The following is a 19,643-nucleotide window of genomic DNA, read 5'->3' on the forward strand; positions in this document are numbered from 1 at the left end:
TTGAAAGCCCCAATATGTGATGATACTCATCATAGAAAGAGAGAGGTGGTGCAGACCGTGTTAAATGCCAAGCTAGAGTGTTTGTCTGTGGTGACATTTGACAATAGATGTTCTGTTTGTTTTCTCTTGCAGTTTGGGGCAGAGTTCAGACGGTTCTCCCTGGATCGCTACAAGCCGGGAAAGTTTGAAGACTTCTACAAGCTAATTCTTCACATTCATCATATAGCCAACCTGGAGGTGATGATTGGATATGCTGATGTGCATGGAGATCTTCTCCCCATTAATAATGATGACAACTTCTTCAAAGCTGTTTCAAGTGCTCATCCGCTGCTCAGGGTTTTTATACAAAGACAAGGTAAGATGCAGTTTCGTTTCAGTGCCTCAGTGTTCTGAGGGAAGGTGAAGATTGGATTTGTGCCCCCCATTTAAGGGCTGAAATGATATAAGAGGGACCTAGGAGCCCTCTCACTCCTCAGGACTCTTGTCATGCACTTCATTAGCCATTTGCAAGGATGGCATGACTTCAGGGCAGGTAGAGGAACTGCATTGCTGCCTGTTAGGTGTTTGAAGGCTAACATGTTGAAAATCACCATCAGCTCCTTTTCCAAGGGGAGTGTAACTTGTGCCGCTGATACTGTGTCATTACATTAGCATGCCAGCTCCACTTGTTTGAGCGAACTGAGGAGGAGGAGGGGATCATAGTACTGTACATGTATAAATTTTAGCTATCCATCGTGATAGTGTCATACCCAAATGATTCATGCCTGTATAGTGTGTGAATGGACACAGATGCATTGTTATTAAAAGAGAGATTGCAAGTCTGTCAGAAATGAGATCTTGTTTGACTGTTGACCTGGCAGACAGACAAATGATGATTCTCCTCTCTGTCCTTACTGAGGAGTGTTGAATCTTCCCATTTTGAATCAATCATCTTGAGCAGAATTTCCTAAACGTCAAGATGACATCAGGTTTAAGTGTTTGTGTGTTTTTCTTGTCAAGCCTTGTGGATATCTGAAGCCTTCTCCTTAAAGACTGACAGTTGCTTCAGATGAGGACTGAGTTTTATAACAAGGTGTCTTCCCCACAGTGCTCCTTAAATCCCATGGGAACCTAACACTGTGTTAACACTACCTCCGTGTTTTTTTCAGTCATGTAGTGATTTATAGCACAGGGCTCTTGGAATTAAAATCTTGTAGCAGAGTCAGAAACTAGATGATCTGAGGCTTTGAGCAGTCATGTGTCTCTTTTGGCCTGGATTTCCTTCTGTGTGGGTGTTTACTGATAAGGATTTAGCAGGAGGCTCCAGCCCTGTGCATTGGTATGGGCTGGTATAGTGTGTGGTTAGATTCAGTATCGTCAGATGCATCCAGGGCTGTGTGGCCCTGCCCATTCAAGCATGTTGTCTGCCACCTTCCTTTAGAAGTGGCACTGGAGAAGAGGATCTAGAGCAGTTTGTTTTGTTTGTGTCCATCAGATGAGTGGAAATACCTGTGGGAAAGGACTTGGGTTGCTAGCTCTCCCTTTGTGCAGAAAATGCAAAGGTGGATGACAAGTCCTGTTAAATCTGCTTCCTGTAATGCCTGTTAGGGCTTGTGAATGTTCATGGTGGGTCAGGTCATGAGAAATCTCTTGCATGACTTTGTCATGCTTGCATCAGTTGGAGTTTATTCATATCTCTGGATCAGTTCTGTTCAAAATGTGTCTTTCTCTGCTTGGGCAAACTGATGAAGTTGCTGAGTACCCTTAACTCTGTTGAGACAGAGGGTTGCCACCAAAATGCTGATCACAGAAGTAAGCAAATGAGAGAAAATTCTTGACTACATGTGGGTAAAAAAATGCTCCCTCCTCTTCTTCAGCAGAAGTGTGCTTGTTGTGGTGGTTTAGAACTTGTAATCTTAATGGACAAATGCATTCTAAAATGCTTTTCTTCTACCTGTTGCTCAGTGGAAAGAATCGTGCTGACAAGTAAGGAAGCCCATACAAGATGGAAGATAGGCCCACGCCTCCTCTTGTGTGGCAAAGCGTAAAGTTTTCCCAACACACATTCTCCTGTGCTCCTTCTATAAAGCTGAATGGAACAGTGATTTCTGGGCTTTCCCTTTAATTAATGGCACTTTTAATAAGGGACTCCTGAGGTTAAACACTAGAGATTATACTTGTGGGTGTTCCCAAACAATCATGTCCATTTTCTTTTCTGAGAAGAAGCCTTTAGAAATTGTTCCCTTAAACAGTAACAGGAGTTACTGAAAATCTTATTTGTCTCCTCTTCCTTTGCTCCCCTGCTGCTTTCCCTGTCTTCAGACTGGGCTGATGGAGCAATGCTGGCCCTTCTGTTGGAAACCTGCACTTAGAGAACAAGGCAACTAGCACCATGAAATCATTGTGCCATCCAGCGAAATGTGGTGTGCCTGCAGTGCTTCAGCTCACACTCTAAAATCTGACTTCAGAGGCAGGAAATTAAGCTGACGGGTGCTAGTAAAGTATGAGGACAGTTGTCTTCTGTGACTTTGAAGATTGAGAGCATGGGCTGTCTAGGCTGTTGGATCAGGGATCATTGCCCTTCAGTGGGAGAAGTCCTGGGAGGTGGCTGCCCAAAGTTCTTGTAGTGTTGTATAGCTGGGATGATTTGAGACAACTGGGCAAAAGTGTGCAAGCGTGGAAGAACTGAATAGTTGAAGTTCAGGTCTCTTTCTAGCAGAGGGAACTGCTTATCAGCTGCATGATTAGTCATCTGTTTTCCGGATTTGCAGCTGGGTTATCCCTTCTCTTGTCAAGTAAATTATACAATCATGTTAAAACGGCTTATCTGTATGCTCCCAGAGTGGCAAATAGGTAACTTACTCTTTGCACAATAGTCAAACAACAGTTTGCTGGTTTGATTTGTTCGCCTAGTTTTTCATCTGAGCTTAGTCTTGCACTTTTTAGATCAAAAGTGCTGCCCTCACTTTTACCCAGAGGCAAGCCACATGCGCACTGATTGGACGCTTGCACTCCAGGTTCATGTGTAGGTATGGGGTGCTGGTTTATTCCTCTTTCTTATTTTTGTTCAAGTATTCTGAGCATCAAATTTTTCAGGATCACAGTAGCTGTTGCCTCCTTAGGCAGGAAATGCCAGTGCTTATTAGTGAGCCTTTTTGCTTAGGATATGGATTGTCATATCCAGTGTTCTTGCAACAGTTACTGTTCATAGCTTTGGAGGTCTTGAAGGCTCTGGGATGTTTGCAAGTTACGTTTGAGTAAACTCAGCTATAACAAATTTTTATAGCTCATACTGATCCGTCTGCTGAAAGTATGTGGTGCTTTTCTTTTTTCTCCAATACCAAATTACAATGCAGACAGAAATTCTAATTAGAGAGCCAGGCTATAAAAAGAAAAGGCAGTTTTCCTTTGACTTGTTTTCCCAGGCTGAAAGTATGGGTTGCGTTCTGTGTTGTAAACCGATGTGGCTCTTTTGACTTCATTAGTACAGTAGTGATTGGTATCAGCTGATGCTTTGAGCCCAAGAATTTATTCACTTGGCTCTAACTAATATTAGACATCTGGAACTCTCTATGTAAGGTGCCTGCTGCTGGGGAAGGGACGGATGTCCCAAAGATCTTAAAACAATGCAAGGAATTATGGATGTGTTTTACTTGCTTCATACTAACTGAACTCTTGTACTGTAACCAAGACTTGCATGAAGGAAGAGCTTCCTCATCTTTTCGAGTTTCTGTTTGTTCTGGCTGAAGCTACAGCATTAGAGACAATCTCTTGAATACTGCAAAAACATTTAAGTGTAACCTCTAAATTCAACCAGAAACAACAGAAAAACTGAAAGGAGTTAGTATTACATACTGTCAACCAATTATATTTTTTCTTATATGATTAAATGGAACAGTATTATTATCAAATCTTGCTTTAATACCTCTTGGAGGCAAAGGTAGATCCAGCACCAAGATGCTGAAGTGCAGCAAGCATAGGTTGTGGCTCTAATTCTAACTGAGCACACCACTATAAATCCAGACTAATGATTCTGAGATAAGTGATGGAAGCTGCTGACAACCAGACCTTCGCATCCTACCACTCTTCAGGGTATATAGATTTTGCATGGTCATTAACAGAAGATCTGCTGTAGCTCAAGTAGCAGAGGAGGCCTAACAAGCTGCTTTACCACATCTGGTTCCCAGGCTGAGGTCAAATGATCTCTTCTTCTGGGAAGCTCTTTTCTTTTGTCCCACTCACAGCTGGAGGTGTGTCCTGATGGTGGTTTGAGGCTTTGGAGCTCTGCTTGCTTTGCCTGAGTTTCAGCAAGTGCCCTTGTTCCTATAAACCCTCATATATATATTGATGAAAACGTATCCCTCAGCAGACTAGTTCTCAAGAAAAACTTAAAGGAGTTGGGGTTTGGAGAAATAACAAACTTACTTAAATACTCAGGCAGTCTTGACAAGACATATGCCAGTAGGACTGTGATTGTGAATGTGGCTGTTGGGTGAGCACAGCTGCTGTTCCCGGTGAATCAGCAGTTGTATTATGATTGCTTTTAAGGAATTTCCATAATAATACAATAAATTAATGAATATGGGGGTACTTAGTGAATCCTAAAGCAGGTTCTAGATCAAATTCATTATCTTTTCACCCATAAAATTAAAGGTTTAAATGGTTTCATGGTGAGTGTCCTACTACTAGGAGTACAGGTGAAGTACTGGAGTGTCAGATGCAGTGTCTGTATTTCTGTGTATCTTTGTGAGATACTGCACATCTTGTAGGAATATAAAAGGCAAAAAATCTGAAGAAGCAAAAGAACATTCTAACAGCAAATAACCCTAAACCCCTTTCTACAACTAACTGGATCAGGGCCTTACATAAAATTTAGTAAATGCCACAAATGAACTGCAGCTGTTAACTGAGGAGGCCTGATGCTGGAGAAGGCTGATGTCTTCTGATACCTATATTGTTTTGCATTTTCAGGTCTGGAAGACTAGCAGTGCGTACAAAGCCATCAAGTATTATCTTCAAAAACGTTTCAGAAAAAAAACAACCCCTTCTTTTGTAGTTATATTTTTATAGTCCATTACTGTAACAGTAAGCCAGTGGTGAACACCAGTCGCTGCTTTTCTCCTTGAGTGGTTAGAGCTGCAGTCTACCATCAGTTCTCACTTAAAGCCTGGTCCAAAATCAACAGGGAAAAATACGCATTCACCTGGTTGGGCTTTGGATTTGGTTTAGTTTAATTTACATTAAATTACAGATTGGAAGATGCTGTTTTTCCTCAACTGTATTTAAACTGCTGTGCCATGCAGCATATTTCTGTATGTTCGGAATCAGTTCATAACTCCTCAATTTGCTATTTACCTGGCAAGGTTCTGTTCTGCTCTAAGTACCAATGTCTATGCTTAGCTTTCTTGTATTACGAAATCAGAGCAATCACACTCAGTTTTAAAATAGAAATGTGCTAATGGGAATCATGCCCAGGTTTGACTGAAAACCCGACAGTGGGTTCTTTTATTGTCTTTCATACTCTAAGCAGATAATCTCCAAGAATGGTGGTTGGTTGTCTAACCAGCATGTGTTAAACACAAAAACTGGCTTTGAGGCAGCAACTAAAATGAAACCTATTTCCAGCTACCTTTAACTCTCTGCTTTGTCTTCTAGAGCGGGTACAGTTAGAAAAGTTTGAAACTTTTCACATCTTTTGGTTCTTCAGTAACCTTCCTGTTTATTTTACAGCGCAGCCGTTGCCTTCACTTTCTCAAGATGTATTTCCAAGCAAGAGCAGTATGATTTTACTGCTCTCGTTAAAAGCTTCTCATACATTAAATAATAAAGCAGGTTGCACATGTTGAGGGAAAATACTGAACTATTTTTTGATGGAGCTGGGCAGATTTTCACAATAGCCTTTTATGAGTCTAAGGGAATAAAATCAAATCAAGGGTACAGAGAAGGTGACTTGAGGTCTTCACTTTATCTGATCCTGTACAAGAGAGGGAATGGGGAGGAGGCAGGGAGAAGAAACTCTTCTGGCACTCTGTAGCTCTCTGGGGTACTGGAGGATGTGGCTCTGATGTTGGGCAGGCTGTCACAGGGCTGCTACCCGGTCTCCTCTGCCCTGGCACTGATGTTACCAGGTGGCTGAGCTCTCCAAGCCAGCTCTTTGGCAGTAAACTTAGTGTTTGAGTGAGGAGCTAGCATGGGATGGGCAGGAACAAAGCAGATTTAAAGTGACTAAACACTGCCGTGGAGCTTCTGCTTCCTGGGAGGAAGAACTTGGCTGCTTGTAGCCTTTGGAAATGTGTGATGCCACTGTATTTGGAAAGGAAGCAAAGCATTGTGTCTTAGCTTTGACAAGATTAGAGGATGGTGGTAGATTTCATGCTAGTAAAATAAGAATTGCTGCTAGGCTTAAATTAAATCCTTTCACAATTTTCCTCAGAAACATCTCTGGTTTTGAGCTGGAGGGGTCTTTGAATGCTTGTCAAGCCAAGTAATCTCTGTCCCATTCAAGTCCTTTGATATCTAAAGATAAGTAAAATGCAGCTGTTTGTTCCAGTGAAGTCTGGCAACAAATTACTGTAACTTCTCTGCTCCACCTTTCATGTGCAAATGATGAGACTGGTTAATCATTATCTTTCAACTACTTTATTAAGCAACTTTAAAAACATTATATTTTATCTGGCTTGTCAGACATAAACACAAACAACCTTGGATTGTTTTGCTGGTGTGGTTAGTGTTACCTGGTGGCTGAGCAGGCCAGCACAGGGCTGCTTCTCTCCTTGAAAACTCCCTTTTTAGAGTATGAGGATACTTGATTTTCATCACTGGTTACTTTACCAGTTGTTCTGGTTGCAATTAAGCAAGAATTTTCAGTGAAAGGAGGGCAAAGTGTGTGGAAATAGGATAGCCTAAGATAGGCTTTGTAGAATCAGTCAATAACTGATAGTGGGAACTGTAGCAGAAATATGCACTGCATAAATATTAGTAGCTGTAGTGTTTAGTAAGCGTGGAACAGAAGCCTGGCAAAGATGTGTGGCTGTTGCTGCTGCTCTGTCACTGACAGCAAACATATATTGCACTTATGTGTTTGATCTACATGGGATTTGATTTCAGTTTCAAAGTTTAATAACTTAATAATAAATACATATAACCAAATATGTTAATAGCAAAAAATAGACTTCAACAGTTGGTGTTTCTTAAAGATAGCATCAAGCTGGTACCAGTACCACACAGTTTTGCTGAATTTAGACTAAAGAAACTTGTTTACAGTGGGAACTTGTGCAGCCTTTAATAGAAGCCTCTACTCAACGCCATGCTTAGCTTTAGCTGGTAAGCCACATAAGAACAATCCAATAAACACTCTTTTCTCTCCCTTCAAACTCCTGTTTGTTGTCTTACAGTTGCATATTGCTGCTCTGACACTACTTTAAAAAACAAAATAGAAGCACCCCCCAACTATGTCTACTTAAAGATAGTCTAAAGTAAAACTACTTGTTGTTTCCTTCCTTGGTCTGACCTTTTTTATATAAGATAATGAAGCTGCTCTAACAGGTGGCTTGGCTGTATAAAAACAGTGGTGAGCACTTGTCAAATGATCCACCCCTGTTAAGGTCCATGTGAGGGGAATTTTCCACTATTTATCTTTCCTTACCTTAGTAGTCAAAACAAGAGATTCTGTTTCCTGCTCATGGCTCAGGTTTTTTCCTGTTGTGCCTACTTGTCATTTCCCTTCTGTAAGTGATGGAAACAAGTACAATGCGCAGATAATAATGAAATGCACTTTATAGTCTCTTCTTTGACACTGGATTTTACCTAAGGTGACCTCACAAGCTCAAAGTAGCTTTCATGTAATGGGTGGAGGGTAGATGATGCCGTGCAAGTACGAACATTAGCTCAACATTCATGCCTTCAGAATTTAGCAGAAAGCCTATTCCAGAAGTACTCTAAACTAGTTAAGAGTACTGAGGGGCTTAAACCAACCTGATTGGTAGACTCTTGCACTGAAAGCAGGCATGCAATGAAAGATGTTTCTGCTAGGTGTTTGGAGTAGGCATTGGAAAATTAACTCAAAATGTAACTCTAACTCTAAAACAATTGTAAGTGACTGAAAGCTCCTCTTTTGTCTTCAGAGTGCTTGTCGTGTTGGGATTGTACCTTCCGAATTGAAATGTGTCTGCTTTAATACTGCATGAGAAATCTGGATATTTTTCGACTCCAAGAGAGAAGGCGGCTTGGGGGAGGTTGAAAGAACTCTTCTTTGACCTGCCCCTGATGATGATCTACTGAAATCTTATTTTTTCCTTTGTGCTATGTTTAGAGTAGCAAAGAATCCTGTGGGAATACTAAGGAAACTATTAACCTAGAAAACTTCACTGTTGTTCTTGCTCTTCAGTCCCCTGCCATATGCTGACATTAAATAACCTCTAAAAGCTACACAACTTATCTCTCTCCCCCTTGCTTCCTCCCCCCTGCTGTTTTCTTGTATTTTTTTTTATTCTTCTTTTTCCTATTTATTGCCTTTTCTTTCTTGCAGCTCTCTGCTTTCTACTCCTTACCTTAGCTTTTTAATTGCTCTGCAAGAATATCACTCGCTGGGTGGGAGAGTGCGTGTTGAGTTAGCGCACACAGGTGCTACTGCCTGTTTTACTCCTAAGTGCTTGAAGAATGCTTAGAGAACGTTGGAATCAGTGGGGTGGAACAGCAGTGGCAGAGCAGATATGGAAAGAGCAATTAGTGAGGAAAAACTGTCTGTAACCTTGGGTCTTACACCAATTAGTTTTCTTCTCTGATTATCCCTTTGCATTATAAATAATAGAGGAGTTGAGCATTTAAAAAAAATAAGCATTGTGAAATTTGGAAGGAGAACATTTGTCTAATTTGGTATGAATAAGAAATTATGTACTGCCTGTGGAAGCTGGAAAGCTGGAGTCCAGCAGAGTTGGTTGAAGGCACCATCTGCACAGCAAGGGCACTGGCCACAGCGATCTTGGTGATGGTGTTTCTGCCTTTTCAGCTGCTGTAGGTAAAAATGACTGTTTCCTTTAACGCTGAGGTAGCACCTGAGGATTTGAAAAGGCCGAAAGCCATTTTTCTCATTCCTGAATGCAACTGAGATGCGATAAGAGAAGGTCTGTCAGTTATGACCTCTGGTTGGACACTTGGGCAACTGGTTGGTTCACTTTGTTAGCCTGCTTTATTGCTATTTCCTTTTAATTCTGCCAAGCAATTTGGTAGATAGAGTGATTTTGTTTACAAAATAATGCAATCTTTACATTTTTGCTTTTAAGTACTTACTAAGGTCTAGTTTTAAAGGCAGCTGGCATGAGTAAGAAGGAAGAAAAAACACATTGTGTTAACCAGAAAACCATAAAGTTTCTGAAATAATTCCCCCCAGACTGCAAGAATCTGAATGAACAAATGAATGAGTGAATGAATTAACGAACAAATGGGTGCTTTATAATAGAGCCCATAAATAAGTCCAGGGGTAATGTCTTTGTGACTAGCAACAGGAAAATAACCCGGAGTTCCCTGAGCTTGCATTCCTTGGAGCTGCATAGTTCTGTTGTTGCCTTATGATTTGTAAAGGGGAAGTGTAGTACATTTGAAGAACAGTGTGCAGTGAGATGTTTTAAAACTTCTGGTTTCAGAGCAATTCTTAGCTGAGACAGAGTATCAATAGCAGGAGGAGTGACAATGTCTACTATGCCTGCATTACTCCTCTATCCATTAAAAGTGTACTGAACACTTGTGCAATATACTTGTTGCTTTTAGAACTTAACCTGAGTTGTAGAGAGAGGGGAAGGTAGCCTATGGGGACTAAGCGTAACTTAACATTTATGTGTCAAGCCCTTGTACAGGATCACTTCCCAAGCCTGTGTAGTCTTTAAAGCTACAGGTGACCCCTTCATGATGGGTTTTACCTCTGCCTCTCACAAAATGTGAGATCCTTATTTCCAGTGTTAAACTGAACTTGGGTCTACGGTTGAAACCTGGGTACTATGGCTGAAAAGTTGCATCTCCATTAAGTTCCTTCATGAGGCAGTTCCTTTTACATGCGGGTAGCCACATTTGTCAGCTTGCTGTACCTGGAAGGTTGTATCCCAAGGTTTTCCCCTTGACAGACAGTAACTGAAGCCAAACAGTGCTGCTGAGGACTTGCTAGTAAGCTTAACATTTGTAAGGGTGACTGAAAAATGCTAATTACAGTCATGATTTTCACTAGATCTGGCTAACACCTCTTCTCGTGTAAATAGACCAAGCACAGAGGCACATCAGGTTCTTCTTTGTGTTAGCTGATTTCAGCAATTGTGTGGCTGGTGCCTTTCTGACCTTTTCGAGGTATCTCTGCTTGCACTGGGCCATGACTAAGAAAAACAGGAAACTTCTTATTTAACTTTAGTTTTATGTTCACTGTTCAGGTCTCTTGCTTTTTGCTTGTGGATGCAGAGGTGAGAGTATTGCTGAATTTCCCCATCCCTGTTATTTTGGCTGATTTCAAAGGCCCTGTGACAGCAGTGCCTCAGCAGCTCTTGTCACAGTGTAGAGTTTGATGCGTTTACATCCCTTGCACTGAAAGAGAAGAATTGAATAGCTGTCTGCAGGCTGCCCTGAGCACCCTGGCCTGCCCCGTAGAAGAGTACTGGCCTGTGCTGTATCTCACTTTAAGCAGGATTTAATTTCTTTTTCCTTGATCTGTTTGGCTACCATACCATAGCACACTTCCCCTGCCATATACAGTTTCCCAGTCAATTTACAAGGGACATATGGTGTAATAAAGAAGTACCTGGTGGGTTGTAATAAAGGCTCTATGTTAGAGGTTGCTTATTACTGTACACTGATCTCTGCTGTACAAGCATTGCAGGGCGGTCGGGTAGGAGGATGTATTTAAATTCTTCTTGGGCTGCCGCATCATCCAGAGGGGATGGAGAGGACAGCGGGAGCATTGGGAGAAGTTACAGACTGGGTATCTGTTGTGATTTAACATGTGCTGCTGTGGGCAGAGTGGCTTGGAAGTACCTCAGGAATCTACCTCCCCTCTCTGAAACATTCCCAGAAGCAGCTGGCCACATGGGCCAGCTCATGGGTTGTAGATCACAGGAAACAGCTTGCCGCAACAAACTTGGCTTCTGCGCTGAGATGACCCTCAGCAAGGGTACGTGTCATCTGCCTTGGCTCTGGGCAGTGCATAGTGATGGTGAGCAAGAGGAAGGGTGTTGGCGGTGTGTGTGTGCACAAGGCCCTGTCTAATAGTGGGCTTCACCAGTGTTGAGCCCCAGACCATGTGGAGAGCATCCCTGCACTTGTCTTACCTCTGAATGCCTGAAGTAAAGCCAGATAGCAGTATTACCCTGAGTGTTGTTTTCAGCACTGTAGCTTAGTTGGTCCAGGTACAGCTGGTAAGCTACATTCCAAACTTCCAGCAGCTGCATCCCAAGTTTGCAGAGCCATATTGCATCATGAGGAACTACAGGAACTGCAGAGTGTAGTGCAGGTGTCTTTCTACCTTCATGGGTGTCATACAGTGTGTGGGTAGCATGCTCTTGAGTCTTGTTAGTCTGGTTTATGGGTGTGTTGTGCTTATCGGGGAAAATCAGTCGCTAGCTCAATCTGCCTTCAGTAATATTATGCCTGTGTCTCAGACCAATTCCATGTGGATGTCCGAGGACAGCTGAAAGAGAGTGATGTGAAGAAGATACTTCTCTATGTGCAGCAGAAGCAGCCTTGAGAGGAAATTGTTTCACTGATAGTGTAAGCCTGGTTAGCAAGGTTGCTTGCCAGCACTTGCTGAACAGTACCCTTCCAAGGTAGCTTTGTTGGTGTGGAGTGAGCAATTCCAGCAAACCAGGACTCCCTGCCTTAAATATCTGGCACTGTAAGGCGTGTGTTGGCAATGTGTTGCTGGATAGCTGCTTGCACACAGAAATAACAAGGAGTAGTTGCAACCCTGCTGAGAAAGATGCTGTTAGAGATATTTCTGGGTAATGCTGAGGCCTGAAGCAGCTTGCTACAGTCCTGTGTCAGGTACGCAAAGGCTCTGGCGTGGCCTCGCATCCCTCTCGCATGATGGGGCTGTGTCAGCTCGTGGGGACTGGCATGGCTTACAGAGCAGAGCACGCTCACACCCTGTGCCATGTAATTGTGGGGTCTGTTACTCAGATCTGGTTCCTGCTGTCTTGCTGAGACATGATTCCTGACTCTTAGTGTTTGTACTGTTTCAAGGAAAACATAAGATTTGCTTATGTTACTAGCTTTCATGCAGCCTAAAATAAACCAGGAATGCTTGTTATTCAATGCAGTGAATGAATCCCTGTCCTCTTGAATGTGGTGCTTGGCTACAGTGCACGCAGATGGGCTTTGTGAACTGATCCAGTGCATGAATACCAGAAGTGGTGTGCTTCTGTGAAGAGCCCTAGGGCAGAGTTGAGGATAGAAGGGCCTGAATGGGATTCTTGTCGTATGCAGATGAAGTCTGGGTCTCTTTGGGCTCGTGTTGCACATAACTTGCAGATCTGCTTGGTGGCTTTGTTAGTTTTCAGGAGGGGGTCTAACAGTTCTGAGAACTCTCCATATCACTGAGGCTCCTTCCAGAATCTGTCTACTCACAAACAGAAAGCTTTATTACAGTTCAAAAAGCGGAGAAAGGGAGAATGCACAAGAAGTTATGAACACCTATGGGAAAGATGGGGAAAGAACTGAAAAAAACCCTGACAAAATCTCACTGGTTTTAAAAAGGAGCCCAGCGTGGACTTCCAGATTTGCATGCTCTGTTTGTAAGTTGTCACTTCCTAGATCTTTTGCCTTGAGACTTTTCCTGTAGTTAAACCAGGAATCATTTAAAAACAAATAATCGGCTTAACTGTTTCTTTATAGCATTTAGCATTTGCAACCAGCTGGCTTGAAAATATGTATGCAAGAACAGTAGCTGTTCTGAACAGCATTTTGAGAGGCCTGAGGAGCTGGTACCTCATTATTTGGCTAGAACGGCTTTTGGAGACACCCTACCAGGGAGGATATCCCAAGGCCGAATATTGAATTTGGGTAGCAAAGTACAGAAGACGGTTCAGGTTTTTTTACTGGTGTCAATGGCACTGAGGATGTTGGCACTTGGAGGAAGCTTTGTATTGGTGTCAATGGCACTGAGGATGTTGGCACTTGGAAGAAACAAGAGTGGTTGGTTGCATGTAATATTTATCTATCCTTTGATACATTTTATCAAAATGCCAACATCAGTTCTTGTCAGCTTGGATGTTAGTATAATGTAAGGTGTGGAAGACTAGAGCTACTGAAATACAGCCCCTGAATCTGCTTGCGTTGTAGTGCTTCTGTGGGGAGCTTTCCACTGTTCAGAAGAGCGTTTCTTTCAGAAGTGGGGCAGGAGGCTGATGATTACCAAACCATGAGTTCACACAGGTGGTGCCTGCCAGTGTAGGGGCACAGTCACTGCCACGAGCCACACCTGAATAATGTAATCATTTCCATGGTGAAGCATGTGAGCTTTTGCAACTTGTAGATAGAATTCTGCTTTCCCAACAGCTGAAGGTGGGTAAGCTTTCATTATTTTCCTTTTGTGATGGGTAAGTTACATGCTTAACTCTTTATCATCTCACTGTGAGCTGGATGAACAGCCTTTGCACTGGCCTGATAAGCTTTTCTTGATGAAAATAAATCGCAAAGTGGTTTTAAGACAGTTATTGTTAATTTTTTATGCCACTTAGTTATTGCTAATGATAAAATGAGAAGGTAAAAAAAAAAAACCCTCAAGAGTTGGGGTGTGTTTTCTAGTCACCTTCAACTGGGAATCTACATCAACTGGGTAATAGTTACCAACTAATGGTTTTAAAATAGTTGTGATGAGTAATCTGCTCAGAACACATGTATACACTTCAGAGTGGTTTACTTTGATTAAAGCAAACTGTCAAATGCACAGTTCCACTGACTTCTTAAAATACTTTGTTTCCTGTCTGTCTCTCCATATATGAGCATGATACAACTGCTGTGATCTGCTGCTTATTATTTGTACTCTGTTTCCTAGCTTTCCCAAGGGTGCAGTGGCCAGTAATGGTCTGAATAGGCAGCAGCCCAGGTCCTTTGGAGAATGATGAGATTTAAAACTGAGGTGCCAGTCTCAGTTCAAACCCTATAAAGACTCCAGATTTGTTCCTCCACGTTTGTTTACAAGATTGAGTCCTAGTATATGAATGCAGTTGTGCCTGATGGCTCAGAGGATCTGAAACAGCCAGTGCTAGACAAATCCTCATGTCTATGGGAGTCCACCTACCCAATGGATGTGTAAAATGGGAGCTGGTAAACAGCTGCTTCTCCTCAGACAGTGTGCTTGTCTGTCTTTGCAAAGCAAAAGAAGGTACTTAAAGGGAAGTATGCAACCATGGCTCTCTTCCTCATGGTCACCTGTGTGCATCCCCCTGGAAATGCTAAATATGGCACCTTGTGCTGAAGTTTAAGCACATATATAGAAAGAAGGGAGTCTTATTTCAGCTGTTTTGAAACTGTGGCTTACAACTTTTTTTTTTTTAATTGAGATCTGTTTACAAGCAGTCTAGGACATACATTACTCCATGCTCCTCTCTGTGTGGCAAAAATTGTACAGAAATGTGACTTCTGTAGCCATTTAGTAAGTTTTTCAGCCAAGCTTTCTTCGAGATGAAGAGTTTTCGTTTTGAATTACCATCATTCATTTGAAACAAAAATAACCCCCCAAAAATTGTCAGGCAAACCAATAGATTTTTTTTTTTTTGTACATTCACTAGCTCTGTCCAGCTTTATTATCTTAGCAGAAATTGGGTAAACAACTCCTGCAATAGCATGACACATTTAAAGCAGTCAAAGCAAAGCTGCTTCAGAGCACATCACTTCTGTCAGTAAAGAGCAGAGCGACATTCTGTGTGTGTTGTCTCATGTACCTGTATTATCTTTTAGAGGCAGGTGAGAGAGGCTCCTTAAATAACATCTCTAGTTAATCAAGCATTTCATAACCAAGGTATTTGACTCATCAGCTGTTGGGAATAGCAGCCCAGGTCCATTTTGCCTGGGGGGAAAGGGCTCCCTGGGAGAGGCTTTGTGAAGCCTCAACACAGTTCTGCCTTCAGCTACATTCGCCTGTATTTTCTCTTGTGTTTGGGATGCAGCATGGTGGTAAATCAGTTAAGCTTGGGGCATGAGGTCCTCTCCTAGGATGCTTTGTGGAGTTTCATGGTCCTTTTGCACAACAAGGAGAAGGAGACCTTATTTTGGAGTGTTGCCACCGTGTCTGCTGAATCATGACCATGAGAACTGCTGAAGGGGGTCTGTGCTAAATAACAAGTGTCGTATGCCAATGGTTATTTTTGGTGGTTTCAATTACAATCCTCCTTTCTCTGAGAACCGCACTGGTGTTTGTGTAAATGAATGCCAAATCACAACAGTAAAGCCACTGAGTACCCAAGCCAAATCTGAAGAAGAGTGGACACGTTTGCAGCAATGTTCTTGGCTCTTCCGGCCCATGACCCTCAGCCTCTTCCTTGTGTAAACATGGATGGAGGCAGTCAGGAGCGTTTTTATTTAGGAGCAGTATCAGGAGGCTTAGCTTAGGGAAGAGGCAGCGCAGAGGATGGAGCGGTGGTTAGGCTTTTCAGGCTTTGTCTCAGTGGGAAAGTATGAATGCATTTAATACTGTATTTGCACTCATGGCTGGCTGGGACCCAGCCCTGACCACAGTGACTGCTGATGCTGCAGGGATTGCTTTGGTTTTTAGCACATGGATGAAGGAAAAGTACTTCTGGGAACTTACTAGTAGCTTGGGAAGAGCAACCTTCTTTGCCTCCTTTCACTTTTCTCTTTGTTTTTCTCTGCCCTTCTCTCTTCCCCCCCCCCCCCACTTCTTTCAGCAAAACTCACTGTTTAGACATCTTGTGAATGAATGGTGGAAAGTCTTTGACTTCTGTTTTGAGGGTACGCCAGGAGTGACTAACATTCCTTAATCTGATTTTATTGCACATTCTTGTTGTGGATATATTTTCTCTTTTTTCCCCAACCAGAAGAAGAAAACAATCCCTGATGCAAGTGGCTTTTAAGCTCTGTCTTCCTGTGGCTCCACATGTAGTTAGTTCTCTGTATCCATATGGGAACTGACTTTGTGTATTGTTTTGTTTTTATGCAATAGATCTTTCTCCAGACTGTGACTTGAATAAAAGCAGGAGGGAGTTCAGATGCTGAGAGTCCCTAGTGTCAGCTGAAGCAGGCAGCAGATAATCCCAGCTCTGTTCGGTACATTCATTAGCATTCTAGAAATACCTGACATGTCTGTTTCCTGATTAGGAGATCTGTAGTCAAATGTTCATTTTCTCACAGGAAACAAAGTATTCAGAATTTCTCTGGAAAAATTTAGGAATGCCTTTCCGTGCACATAACTGTGGCTTTTTTTTCTTTCATTTGCACGTGTTGCTGTTTGTTAGGGACCTCTGCATCCTGGTGAAGCTTCTGGCACGGAAACAAAGCATGCTATCTTGCTCTGTACACCCCCATTAATTCCGATTTCTGCTTCTTTCTTTAATCGGCAGATGTGGGAGATGAGCTTGACAGGAGCTGAGAGACTTCCAAATGGTTTGGAGGGGAGGGTAGTGTAAGGAAATGTGATCAAAGCTGGCTATTGTCACTGAAATATGAGTGTTGCTATTGATGCTTGTTTACAGCTTGTTAAGTCTTATGTGCGTGTACAGTTTCATTTTATAGGCAGATGGCTTTTAAGAAAAATAATGACTTCTCAGTATGCTCTCCTAAAGTGAAACACCGCTTCCTTCCTTCCCCCCACATCCCCCCCAAAGTAAGGTTTAAAGTGTACAGCTACCAGGAGTGCAGGATTCAACCAAAGACAAAATATATCCTTTTTGTTTACTAAATAATCATCTGGCTTTGATTTTTGCCTTAATTTAGTCCAAGTGCTTGGGGGCGGATAGATGGGGAATGCAGTGTTGGGGGTGGAGACTTTCAAGGGAAAACTCAAGGCGTAGAAAATAAAGTAGCAGAGGCTATACCCTCTGTCCAGGCTGGGAAACAGCACCGTGGCACATGCTGTTGCTCATCAGTTCAAGGAATGAAGCTGTGATTCCCAAGGAAGTATGTGATAGTTAATATACTCCTAGTTAGGTAGACTTATGCTGCTTTATTTAGCTCTGGCAGTGCTAGGTGTTTTTATTTGCAAAGCCCATGCTTCTTCCAGAGCTTGTGGTCAACTTCTGAGGCACTTCTGCAGGTTGTCTGGTTTCTGTAGTTACCAAGGAAAAAACTCTGACCTGCAAACACAAGCAGAACAAGTATCTAAGGACTTCATTGCACAGACAGTGGTACAGGCATTTTGGCTGCTTCTGTGCTCTTTTGGCTGGACAAGACCTGGTTTTGCTCCAGAAGCCACATAGTTGGGTTAGTGTGGTGCCAAGCTTGGATTCCTGTGCCTGGTGTCCAGAGCAGGCTGGGAAAGCAGCCATCCACCGTGGATGGGAGAGCAATGCCCTTGGCCTTGGTGCTCCTGGGGTAAACAAACACAACTATGTGTATTTTTCCCTGTGCTATGCCCTCTTTTTGGGTGAGAAAGTGAAGGAGGGGAATTGAAAGGTGTGGCTAGCACCAGATATTCACTGTGCTATAAACAGATACATGCTCTACTACACCTCAATTTTTCTAACGTGTGGTACGAATAATTCTTTAGCAATGTTAATTCAGGTATTTGTGCACTAAAAAGGGTCGCTGGATAGCAGTGAATAAATGCATGCTCTCCAGGGCCAGGTTTCTCTGTAAGACTTTGTACGGGCTCCATCACTGAGCATTACAGGAAGGAGGAAGAGTGGTGGTTTCCAGAGGGTAACCTCAGACCTTCAGTGATGACTCACAGCCGTGGGGCTCTGAGGAGTGGGACTGAAGGAGGGTGCTGTTTGAGGGCAGACAAGCAAACCCTCCTGAAAGCATAGGGCTCTGGCTTTGTTACTTACACTGTTTTCCTAGATTTCAGTCCTCCTTTGCATGTACCCAGTTACCCTGATCATTGCTTCCTGAATCAGCTGGGAGAATGAGGCAATTGCTGTTACTCCTGAGAGCATCAGTGACTGGGGTGCTGGAGGGACAAGATGAAATGCCAGGGTGTTGAGGTAAAACTGCTTCTGAAAAGAAGGAAAACGGAGTTGCTGAAGTTTTTTCCACTTATACGCAGTTTCCTGTAGTACAGCAGTTCTTTGCTTGGCAAGGTCTTTTATATTGGTGTTGTAGTAAGCTTCATAAGACTTTGAATTATAGTATGCATGCTAATAAGAATTTATTGTTTTTTTGCCCTTGAAATGAACAAAGCCACTCCCACTCAGTATCTTCAATCTAGAGAAAAGCACACTGTTCTCATTGTGCCTTCCTCTTCCCTTTCCCAAGCACTTTTCCATGCTGAGAGAAGTTGCTGCAGATCGACTATAGTTTGTGCAACCTGTTCCCCCTACTGCCAGAAGTGTAACTCATGCCTGTCTTCATGCTGGCAAGGGTGGATCTTTGGAAAACTGGGGAGGACATGCGTGTGGGAGGGGAAAAAGGTATATGGTCCTGTATTAAGCTGAGACAGCAACTGAAAGCCTCAGGAGTGTTTTGACTATTGCTAGAAGCTTGGGGGGGGGGGGGGGCAAGGGGGGAGAGGAATTTACATTTTCTGCCAAAACTTCCCACAAGTTACAATCTCCTCTTAAAAGAGAGTGTATTATATAGGGCCAAATTGGGCTTTCGGACTCTGCAGCCTAGCAAACCATCCATCCTTTTTAGTCCTATGGCCCTGCATAGCAGTGTCACAGAAGCCTGGTGCAAACTGGTGTAATACCCATTTCGGGGGGGGGGGGGGGAGTTTCCTCAGCTGGGGGGCTACTGAAGTTAGCAGAGTGGCTGCTGCCACCTCTCCTGCTCCACCAAGTAAGCAGTCTTATCTGGACCCTCCATGCCAGTATACTTGCCTTGGCTACTGGTTCCCTCCCTGCTGCAGCAGCAGCCTAGCACCTAGCCTGTGTAATGGCCTTCTCTGCAGTGTGTTCCTGCTCCCTCAGAGCTTCAGGGTCTGATCCACCTTGTAAGCAATACTTCATGTTGGGGAGGCCACTTCAAAAGTAGCTGTAAATACTGCTCTTCAAGTCAGCAGTTTCATCCAGTGTTGTCAATGGCAAACTAGAGAACACCACAGAAGAATATACTGCAAAGACAAATGTAGCAGGATGCATTCACAAAAAAAACCTAGCACACTGGCATCTGAGAAGCACTTTGGCTCAAGAGGAGCCTCTATTTAAGGTGCTGTGTTCTTTTTTTGCTGTTAGTCCTTCATTTCAGGAAAGAAAGGTCGAGGTGAACAGCAAGAAGAAGAGGCTTAGAGGCTTAGGAAACTTTTCCTTCTATTTTTCCCTAAATTAAACAGGTAAATTGAGGGAGAAGAAAATAGGCCTGACACTGGTGTTGGGATAAAGATGTTGAAAGATGGATACACCTGCTTTTAATGTTTTGATTTGGATCAGGAGGGCACTTCTGAAGTTAAACCTATTGATTCTTCTCCTCTCTGCCCTGTGTGCTGGCTGGCAGTGCAGAGCAGCATCAGGGCATGCAAGCTGGGTTCCTTCTCTCTAAAACAAAACCAGAGGCTGCATTCCCAAAGCCCACCTTGCTCA

General features: G+C 42.9%; 1 protein-coding gene across 1 annotated transcript in view; it reads left to right on the forward strand.

Annotated features, from left to right (window-relative positions):
- PARD6G (par-6 family cell polarity regulator gamma) overlaps window positions 1-19,643 on the forward strand; it is a 63,149-nt gene that overhangs the window by 12,327 nt on the left and 31,179 nt on the right. The window contains exon 2 of the mRNA XM_061364730.1: window positions 133-355. Coding sequence (XP_061220714.1) covers window positions 133-355 — 223 coding nt within the window. The remainder of the gene's footprint in view (window positions 1-132; window positions 356-19,643) is intronic.

Source organism: Neopsephotus bourkii, unplaced genomic scaffold, assembly GCF_033783945.1.
Source record: "Neopsephotus bourkii isolate Nb327-2 ecotype Australia unplaced genomic scaffold, CSIRO-AGI_Nbou_v1 NB_1248, whole genome shotgun sequence".
Lineage (NCBI taxonomy): Eukaryota > Metazoa > Chordata > Aves > Psittaciformes > Psittacidae > Neopsephotus > Neopsephotus bourkii.